Here is an 11,349-nt window from a genome sequence, read left to right on the forward strand (position 1 = left end):
AGTAACTGACCACCAATTTACCCAATAACTGACCACCTATGTCAGTAAATGGAAGGAGTGAAGATAGAATGCTCATATTTTGACACAAGAAAATGGCACATATGAGCTTTAATATTACGTTCTTATTTTGCCTAAATTCAGCTTCAACCAAAAATCCCAATAACCGACATAGGTGGTCAGTTATTGGAAAATCGCTGTTTTGTCGTCCAGTAACTGTCCACCCCATTCAAAACAATCAAACGGGAAATAACAAGCTGAATCTTATCAAAAACGTAATCTTTATAATTAAATCTATATGGTATAATTTTTTCTTTCAATGATTTCAATTTTTTTCATGGTAAATTTTACGATCAAAAAATTCACTTACCTTAACAAATACGTTAGTCACAACTGCAATTTACTCGGTTCGCGCGCCAACTGAACTTTTTCGATCGCTCACTATCCATCTGTTGGCGGCTGGCAAAATCTTTTGTATCAGTAATGCTCTCAATGAACCACAAAATAGACTGGATGTTCACTAGATGGCCCTGCTTGGCTATATTTCTTATTTATTGGAGTTGAAGAGGAAGGTGGTCAGTTACTGGCACATGGTCAGTTACTGGGTGTTTTGCCCTAATAGTAAAAAAAATATTGCTTGTGGGCCGCAAAACCACAAGGACTTTTATATATATATTATATTATATATATATATATAAAAGTCCTTGCAAAACCATGACTTAAAAGTTTTTGTGGCCCTTAAAAAAAAAGGTTGAGTACAAGGGAGTACCAGGGAGCTAGACCATATATGTGTATTGTGTATACCAAATTTCATTCAAATCCGTTCAGTATTTTTGGCGTGAAAGAGTAACAAACAGACAGACACAGTTAAGTACTTTCGCATTTATAATAGTAAGGATTTGGGGGGTAATATTAGTAGCAAAGAGTAATTTTTAACAACGGAGGATTAGTAGGATGTCTATTGAAAGTTTCCCTTCTTTAATGTGGTCAAAAGGTAGAGACTGGCCGCAGAATAATAACTAATCCTCTATGTCTGTGATATCTGTCACTTCTGTCAGTGTCAATTTACCCCACAGATTATCTAACCTTACCATTGCGATTGCAATCCTTGCAATCATTTTCTTTGCGAAGCGTTTGGCTTATTTATTTGTTTCTTGTTTGTATCCCTCGTTCTTCAAATACAATATGCTTTTTTAACTAACATATTCGAAAGCCCATTGGACAGTACATAAAAAGCAATGGCATATGAATTAGCTAGTTTGTTAAATAGCCTCGGCCAAGCGAATGTAGAGTATTGTGTTTTGTGTTTACAAACTACGGAAAAACATAAAATTTCGTGCTCCGATTATTTGAATACGATTATTGAAGAGCTGAGGGGTCCTACTACATGGACATGGCTGAAAACCACTTTCGACGTAAGTCTTAAAGCTACAACTTCATCAGTTTACATGGCACCACTATACAACAATAATAAAACATGTCATTCTCCTAAAAGTTGCCCAGGGAAATTATCACAGCTCGCCCTTTTTACGCCGGCGTTCTGTTTTTTGTAATTTAGTGCTTAATCCTTTTAATAACTGTGTAAGTTCTCATGTATTTTGCAAATTTCCAAATTTCGTTGAACAAAAGTTGTTTAGAATGATTCACTCAATCACCCCCTTTCGGCCGACTATACCCCTTTATTAACCCCATGTATATTTGTTCCAGAACTTGAATGTGTGTCAGGTCTGCGAGGTGCTTTTGGCTAAAACGATGAGAATCTTACAAAGAATCAGGTAATTCATATTAATTACTAGCTGCTCCCGCGCGCTTCGCTTCGCCTTAAAAAGTTTTCCCGTGGGAATTCCGGGATAAAAAGTAGCCTATGTTCTTTCCCAGGGTCTATAACGTATGTATACGAAATTTCATTCAAATCCGTTCAGTAGTTTTGGCGTGAAAGAGTAACAGACAGACAGACAGACGGACACAGTTACTTTCGCATTTATAATATTAGTTAGGATTCGTAGATTTTGGTTTAAACCTGCCTCTCCTATGATAAAATTTACCCTTTACTACTGAATCATTATACAGGCTGTTGCAAAAAGGGTATACTAAGCTGAAACCAGCATGTGCAGCATCTTATATCTAAGCCTGAAACTGAAATCAGAAATTCAAAATTTTTGATAAATAAAAAATATTTTCCATAGAAACTTAGTTGGTCACATGCTCATGATGGTTTCGGCTTAGTATACCCTTTTTGCAACACCATGTATATTTATTATTACTTGTTCAGGGTACTTCCAGATCATCTGGACAACTGATCACCTACTCCTTATTCTCAGCAAAAAAAATGTGGTGTTCTTACTCAAGTGATGTTTGTATATTTCCATTACCAATATTATATATTTTTTACAGGTTCACAGTAAAATTTAATAGATTAATGAAAATGCGCAATGATGCAGACAATTTATTGATACTTAATACTATTCTTGAAGGGTTGGACTCTAATCAGGACACTGTGGTAAGTAAAAATAATAATGATATAAACACTCACATCTTGTACTAATGTACTCCCTTGCAGGGTAGGCAGAGGCATTGCTGCACCCACTTTTCGCCAGTGTTATATTAGTCGCAATGTAATAGGGGGCGGGCCTATTGCCATTTTACTGGAACATCCAAGACCAGAGTACAAATATCTGTCTTTAAACAAATATTTGCCCCAGCCGGGAATCGAACCCGGGACCTGCCGCTCAGCAGTTAGGGTCACTAAACTAACAACTACACCAGTCGGCCGTCCACCAACAGTGACTAATAAAGATATTTTACTACTCGTTGGCAGCTCCCGTTCAGCCACCAGCAGCGCGCGGCGGCGGTGGCGCGCGAGTGCGCGGAGGCCGCGCGAGCCATGCAGCCACTGCACGACTTGAGGAAGACCGAGACGCTGGTCGTATCATCTAATGCTGCCGGGGTGAGTGAACGAATCAATGAACTTCTATGAATGAATGAACCGACGGAAGATTGAGGAAGATCGAGACGCTCGTCGTCTCGTCCAACGGCCAGGGTGAGTGAACGAATCAATGAACCAATGGAAGAGTAGGACAGATAATCTGGTCTACTCTCGCTGAATGAATGAATGAACTAATACAAACTACTGAAAGCTACACGTTTTGTGGAAGACCGAGACGCTCGTCGTATCGTCTAATGCTGCCGGGTTGAGTGAACGATGAATAAATGAACGGAAGAGTAGGACAGATTAACTGGTCTACTCTCGCTGAATGATACAATGAATGAATGAACGAACCGACGCGGCATGCGCCCGCTGCACGACATGAGGAAGACCGAGACCCTGGTCGTATCATCTAATGCTGCCGGGGTGAGTGAAAGAGACAATGAATGAATGAATGAACAGACGCAGCCGCTGCACGACCTGAGGAAGACCGAGACGCTGTCCTGTCACCGTCGCCATGTAAGGATGCGACAATCAAAGATGACGGTTGATGTGCGAATGATGTTTATTACAACACAATAGTTGATTATGACTGTATATACTAGTTGGGGGTAAGTGTTACCACACTACAGTGTCGTCCAACGCTGCCGGGGTGAGTGAACGAATCCATGAGTGAATGATTGAACTGACGGAAGAGCAGCACAGATCATCTGATCTTCTCTCCCTGCCTGCGTCCCTGCATACTAACGCTGCTGGGGTGAGTGGATGAATGAATGAAATTGTATATTTCGTTCATCGAACCGTCGGAAGTGCAGCAGCAGCCGCTTCACAGGTTGTTTTCTGGACGCTTCCGTGCTTCGGACGGCACGTTAAGCCGTGGGCCCCGGCAGCAGTCGTTAAACCTCGTCAGAGGCCTTCGGGCGGCTTGAAAACATCTGACAGTCGGGTTGCCCACTTACCCGACAACTCTCTCAGCAAAATCTTGCTTGTAAAATTATACATAAGTATATTAAATCCAATAGTATCATCATCACCGTATCATCCTACTCCGATGCAGAGATCATTTTAATGTGCGTTTATTGGTTATTTAATTATAATATATATTATATTATTCTTATTTTATATCTGTATCTATGTATTCCATATGTTATATATGTTTCACTTTTGGCATACGTAATTACTTTTATTTTTATCATCATCATCATCAGCCAATAATCATCCACTGCTGGACATAGGCCTCTCCCAAGGAGCGCCACAACACTCGGTCATACATATGCCATGTCCTTTCCAGTCCAACGTCTTAAAGACATCTTCCAATGCATTGGTGAACAGTTTCGGAGATATCACATCCCCCTGTCTCACTCCACGTTGCAGTTGGATAGGTCTTGTCTTGTGGTCCTGTACTTGGACAGTCATAGTAGCGGCATTGTACAGACATCTCAACACCTCGATATAGCGCCAATCGATTTGGCATCTCTGCAAGGATTCCAAAACTGCCCAGGTCTCGATGGAGTCGAAGGCTTTTTCATAGTCCACAAAGGCTAGACACAGAGGCTGATTATACTCTTCGGTCTTCTGTATAATCTGCCTTACTGTGTGGATGTGGTCTATTGTACTAAAGCCTTTTCGAAACCCAGCCTGCTCTGGGGGCTGAAACTCGTCTAACTTTTGGGCAAGACGGTTCGTGATAACCCTTGAGAACAGCTTGTATACATGGCTTAAAAGCGAGATCGGTCTATAGTTCTTCAGAAGGGTTTTGTCACCCTTCTTAAAGAACAATACCACGACGCTCTCAGACCATGCTTCCGGTGTAATGCCATTGTGAAGAACCGAATTGAAGAGCCTCTGGAGCTGTTCGAGGATTGCAATACCTCCAGCTTTCAGAAGCTCTGTAGTAATTCCGTCTTCACCCGGAGCCTTGTTGTTTTTAAGCTGCTCAAGGGCTATCCTAATCTCACCTATGTCGACGTCAGGGATGTCGTCAGTGTAGTGGCGTATTAGTGGCGCTCTGGAATCGGTGAGCTGAGCCACAGGCTTCTGCGCGTGTGAAGCATAAAGTTGTCCGTAAAAACCTTCAATTTCGGCAAGAACCTCCGGCTTAGAGGCAACGATATTACCATCTGCAGACTTCAACTTCGTCAAGTGGCTTCTCCCAAGTTGCTGAACGAAGACTTTTGACCCCCGATTTTGCTCAATTGCTGCTTCTATGGCGCGTGTGTTGGAGCGACGGAGATCTCTTCGTATCAGCTTCTTTATACGCTTGTTGAGTACCCGTAGTTCTGACGAAGTGTCACCTGCCGACGGAAATTCGCGTCTCTGCCTCATAAGCTCGAGTGTCTCGCTTGAAAGTTAAGACTCCTTGCTTTTGCTTCTCATGCTAAAATGTCTGTGGCCCACCTCACGAAGAGCCTTCACTATTTGGATTGTAGTCGCGTCAATATCCGTAGTGGTTTCCAGCGATTCGAATCGGCTCTGTAGTTCTCTCTGGAAGCTGGTGTTGCCAGCTCTAATTTGGTGCAGTGTGGGACGAAGGGTCGACTTCACCAGACGTCTCCTCTCCAGCTTGAAGTTAATATTCAGAGTACCTCGGAGAAGTCGGTGATCACTCCCAGTTTTAAACCTATTGATCACTGAGACATCTCTGAATATGTGCCGCTTGTCAGTCATAATGAAGTCGATTTCGTTTTTCGTCCTACCATCGGGGCTTGCTTGCCCATGTCCACTTCCTCTGGGGCTGTTTCTCAAAGAAAGAATTCATCAAGTACAGCCCCTCCCTTTCGAGGAAGTCAACAAGCATTTGCCCTCTCTGGTTTCTGGTACCAAAGCCATGAGGTCCTACCCTCGATTCGTCGCATTCTTGTACTCCCACTTTGGCGTTGAAGTCCCCCATCACAACGGTGTATTGGGTCTTAGCAGTACACTTGATAGCTCTAGAGATATCTTCGTATACTGCTTCGACTTCTGTGTCAGAGTATGCCGAGGTTGGTGCATATACCTGTACGACCTTCAAGGAATACCTCTCGGTTAGTTTTAGTACTAGGTACGCTACCCGATTCGACACACTGCTGATCTCCACTACGTTGTTGACAAGGGTCTTGTTGACGAGGAATCCTACGCCACCTTGGGACAGTTGGTCGCCCTCGCGATGGTAGAGCATATGGCCGGACTCCAGGGTTATCGTGTCCTCGCCCTCTCTACGGACTTCTGATAGCCCTAAGATGTCCCATTTTATTTTGCTAAGCTCTACCTCGAGTTCTACCATCTTCTCGTCCTCTCTCAGTGTCCGTGCGTTGTATGTCGCCAGTTGTAGTCGTTGATGGCAGCCATTCGTAACCCGGGGATTCTTCGCACCCCCTGCCCTACCGTTACCTAGACCGCTGCCGTAGTCAGGAATAGTAGGGCTGCCGGGAACTGGGGGCCGGGGCTTTGGGTGTGACTCCATGGAGGATTTTGCCATAATCACCACGCTTGGCAATGCGGGTTGGTGATCGCAGGGCTACACTTTTTCGTGCCGGTGACGCTGCTGCCCATCGCCGGCCTATGGGATTTAGTGTAGCTGTTACTGTAAAAGCCCGAACAACGGTAAATCCTAAGATTTACGCGTAAAACCTAAGATTTAGCAACTCTTAATGGTAAAAGCCCGAAAGATTTTGCGATTCGCACTTTTACCACTATTCACTTGGTAAATCTTAGGATTTACATTAAGGCACGGTAAATGTTGAAAAAGCCAGGTTATAACTTACAACCTCCGTAGTCGAACAAAGTGTCCGTAGTCGAGCGAGCTTCAGTGATCGTAACTGATCTGAGGTTTAGCAACAACCAGCATGGTCAGCCATTGTATGGGTGACCGATTTTAAGTGGTTCTTTTCTGGATGCTTTCGTGCTTCGGACGGCACGTTAAGCCGTGGGTCCCGGTTGCTGCTTCGGCAGCAGTCGTTAAGCCTAGTCAGAGGCCTTCGGGCGGCTTGAAAACGTCTGACAGTCGGGTTGCCCACTTACCCGACAACTCGCTCAGCACAAGCTTGCTTGTGTTGGGGTCCACCAACCCGCACTAGGCCAGCGTGGTGGACTAGATCTAAACCCTTCCTTCATTGGAAGGAGACCCGTGCCCCAGCAGTGGGGACGTAACGAGTTGTGTTGATGATGATAACTTATAACTAACCGAACTTAAGAAATATTTATTATTGCTATCTACTTTACTCGACGTCAACAATAATAATACGTGAAAATTATTTTACTTCCGGTTTCCGTGTTTAAATTATCGTTCAGTGAATTAGTGAAAATAAAGTTATTTTCTAATAATCCAGCATTCAATGATAATTCGCATCTATTACTATACACATAAATATCATAATCCGGTGCATTACATCGCCCAAAAGTTGATGAATGACCTTGACCTCCAATTTCTTTTCGACAAGTGGTTATTGGGAAAAACCGTTATAGCCTGAGGTTATAGCCAAATCAAAACGCATAAAAAATAATATAAATTCTGAAAGAAAATAATTTAAGATTTTGATTGAAATTAATGAATAGGTAATAATTAATCTTTGTTTTATTCCCAAAACCAACTTTTACTAGGTGTCAGTGGTAAAACCTAGCATTTACCAAATTCTAATGGTAAAAGCCCGAAAAAAAAGACCCATTTTCAAAAATCCTTACATTTACCAACTCATGTTGGTAAATCCTAAGATTTACTGGTAAATCCTAGGATTTACCGTTGTTCGGGCTTTTACAGTAACATAGCTGTTTTTGGATGGTTATACCGCCATCATCCGGTCGCCAGAGCCTCGTCTGTTATTTAGCAGGGTGCACCACGGGCAGGTGAGGTTGGCAATTGGTTCATTTCGGATGTTTAGAACCCTTACACCCCTTACTTATTTTTATATGCATGCCTAAATAATTTTTATACAAAAATCTTTTATTTTGCGTCCTGCGTGACAAACTGTGTTTTTACGGCTTTTTTTGTGTAAGTTCGAACCTGATCTCTCACGATACAGGTGTTACCTAGTGTGAGGATCACAGTGTGTTGTGATTTAAGTTAAACTTTTAAATTTTAATAAAGATTTTTTCATTTTCATTTTTTCATTTTCAAATCGCCTGTACCTAGGTAGGTACTAAATTATCTAGTTTATGCATAAAAATATTTGATTTACTTTTTACAACCTGTAGTGACACATCACTGTAAGAAATGCTGTTTTTGGGGCCGTCCATTAATCACGTGACGCTCAAAGGGGGGGGGTGGGGGTACTGAAAACCTCACGAAACATCACGAGGGGGAGGGGGGGGGTTCTCGTTAGACATCACGTGTATAAATTTTTTGTCAAAAATTAGGTATTTCTGAATCGATATTTTGGACGGCGCAAAAATTTTAACGATTTGTAGTATGACCTATATTTTTTCTAGTCAAAAATTGCCTTTACATAGACTTCCAAAAAAATACACGTGATCCAGGGGGGGGAGGGGGGGTTGGTCCCAAACCTCACCAAATATCACCAGAGGGGAGGGGGGGGTCAAAAAATGAGAAAAACGACCTCACGTGATTAATGGACGGCCCCTTTGTAAAATAAAGTATTCTATTCTATTGTATTCAACTACCCGCAGACGACCTGGGACTCCCACAAGCAGTTTTCCCCGCCCCCCGCGCCCGCCCCCGCGGCCCCCGCGCCCCCCGCAGCCCCCGCGCCTGTAGCCAGCGAGTGCAACTACGTCATAGAAAACAATATACAGCTGAAAGACGGAAGCATTCAACTGAAGGAGGAGGATGATGATGTTATGTAAGTATATTCTATTCTGACAGGGGCGAAGACTTTTTTGTCCCTGTGCGAACCCAGAATTATTTTATGTCCTTGTACGAATCTAGACTTTAAATTCTATGTAAACCTACTGGGAATTGTCTAGCAATGGATTAAGGATGTATTTCATTTAGTTTACTGCATATTTTGCCGACTGAATATTTTAAAACTAACAACCACTCCGTCCACAGAATAAAACCCGAACCGGAACCGGATGTGTTCGTCATAGACGACGACGAGGAACCGGAAGCGCCGCCATCGCCGGTCCCGGCCGAGCTCTACTCCAGCCGGGACCTGAGCGAGAGACTACGAAACTACCTCTTAAAAAACCAAATCGACCCATCCATGATCACTAAAGAAACCCCCATAATTGACGACCCGCTAAAAACAAACGTTAAAACTGTATCCAATATGCCTAACCTCAAAAACGTGGCAGATTTACTCGTTAACACAACAAACCCTATAATTCTGCCTAGCGAAGTGACGGGCGGTAACCAGATGTTAGCGATCAAAACGCCAGACGGAACCGGGTTTGTGTTGCACCAAATAGTAACTGCTGCGTATGGTGAGCTTTATGTACCCACTGTTCCAGCGAAAATTGTTAACGGAGAGCTAATAATGCTGAACAAAATTATATGCTCGGGCCCTGTCGATCCACCTACTATTATGCCTATAATTATTAACTCACCTACTCCAGCCCAAGTTATACCGCCACCTACGGTAAAACCAACTCAGAGGCAAAAGAAAACTCTGTCAGACGAAGAATTGAAGAGTCTGAGATACAATTTGTACAAAATCGCACCGCCTGGGGATAACCCGTTACCGATATATAAAGGGATCCCCCCAATTAACACTACAAGTTCACCAAATGCTAACACAAGTGGTACAGTTAGACTTAGAGGTTATGTCCAAAGTCAAACTAGTACAGTCAAACAAATGAGTGTAAATACTGGTGGTAATTTTAGAGGTCCAGGGAATATTAGACCGAAAACTCAACCAGTGGGGCCAAGGTCTATAACTATAGCGAATGGAGTCGTAAGTGGCAAAGCTATACCTACAACGCATAGAGGGAAAAGTAATCAAAACCAAGAAAGTGATAAAGCTACCAGTACACAGAGGATACAAGTGAAACCTTCAAAACCGTTCGCCACTCAGAATAAGGTAGTCAGCCATAGAGGCACAGAAACGAGAGAATCTATGGAAATTCCTCAGAAAATTCAAGTTATTCCGTCGAATCCGTTTGCTACACAGAGTGGGAGCCAAGACGTCCATAGAGAAAAGGAAATGGCGTCGAAACGGAAGAATGAGGAGGCAACGCTAGGTGCGGAACCTGCTAAAATGAAAATGGACGATAGCATCGATTGGGAGGCCAAAATTCCCATGGACGTCATCACGTATATGGTAAAGATCTTAATGTACTTTTATTGCTTTCAGTCGGGTTACCATCACTGAACATTAGCAACATTCCAGCAGCGTTGCTCGTCTGTCAAATCTGACGTGACTTGTATGGATCTGACAACTTTTTTACAAGTCTAACGGTTTTAATTGCTTATGTTTGGTGGTGGTACGGTTGGTGAATTTCTTAGTGTTTCGGTGGCAACACTATGTAAAGTAGGCATGGCGAAACTATATCGATATTTTCAGTCGATGTATTATGTATCGATATAAATATTGAATTCATTCCCATGGCTTCATTAACTCATTCATTCATTCCTATTTCTTCATTCAACATTCGTTCTTTCATTCATCTATACTGTTCATTTCGATCAATCATTCCATCCTTTTGCTTCATTTAGTCATTCACTCGTGATTTCATTCATTCGCAGGATGCAACGGACCCGCTAGCTGAACTGCCACAGAATCAAATTTCGAACTCAGGCATCGGAGGCATTGCCAATGTTTATTCTGAGACCGAAGACCGAATAGCTGCAGCCTCCATAGAGAACGAACTAAGGAGGCCACATAACAGTGCGTTCGATATTGTTTCTAAAGTCATAAGCATTGATTGAACTTTTTTCGTTGTTTTTTAATGTGAAGATTTCGTGGTGTCATCTGCATGTTATTTGCATCTTTGACGACGGCAGGGTGTTGTGGTTAGTGTTACCCTGACTGCTATGCCTAAGGTCCCGGGCTCGATTCCAGGCCTGGGCAGATATTTGTACTGGGGTCTTGGATGTTAAACTGTATGCAGACATATCAGCTGTCAGCTAACCATATTACAGGCTCTGCCTAGATTAAGGTCGGATGGCCGTGTGTGAGTTGCCCCTACATATTATTATGTATATGGCTATGAGTGTAAAAAGTGTAAAAGTCAAAATAAATACATCATTATTGATACGCGCCGCGTATTTTGAAACTATACAAGGCCAGAGTCGTGAGCACAAGTTTCGATCCTCCGTTAACGTTGCGTATCGTCAACTGTCACTGTCAAAATGTAAGGCAAAGTTAGTTCCAAAAGTGACATTTGTTTTTTCCATATGTTAGGTGGAATTTCACCAAACGCTAAACGTATTTAGTAGCCTGTCATACGTCTGTCAGTTAGTACAAAATGTATTTAAAATTTGATTTAAATACGTTTAGCGTTTGGTAAAAGTGACCCTTCGTGTAGATTCGAAAATAGTATCGAATCCTATG

General features: G+C 42.6%; 1 protein-coding gene across 1 annotated transcript; it reads left to right on the forward strand.

Moving 5' to 3' along the window:
• The first annotated feature begins 1,111 nt into the window (after positions 1-1,111).
• Positions 1,112-11,080, forward strand: LOC105393964. The gene is made up of 7 exons (XM_048624131.1): positions 1,112-1,412; positions 1,705-1,772; positions 2,392-2,497; positions 2,816-2,944; positions 8,525-8,697; positions 8,907-10,116; positions 10,542-11,080. The coding sequence occupies exons 1-7, from the start codon at positions 1,236-1,238 to the stop codon at positions 10,722-10,724; spliced, it is 2,046 nt and encodes a 681-aa protein (XP_048480088.1). The 5' UTR covers positions 1,112-1,235; the 3' UTR covers positions 10,725-11,080.
• The last annotated feature ends 269 nt before the right edge of the window (positions 11,081-11,349 follow it).

The sequence above is a fragment of the Plutella xylostella genome, chromosome 11, assembly GCF_932276165.1.
Source record: "Plutella xylostella chromosome 11, ilPluXylo3.1, whole genome shotgun sequence".
In the NCBI taxonomy this organism is placed as follows: domain Eukaryota; kingdom Metazoa; phylum Arthropoda; class Insecta; order Lepidoptera; family Plutellidae; genus Plutella; species Plutella xylostella.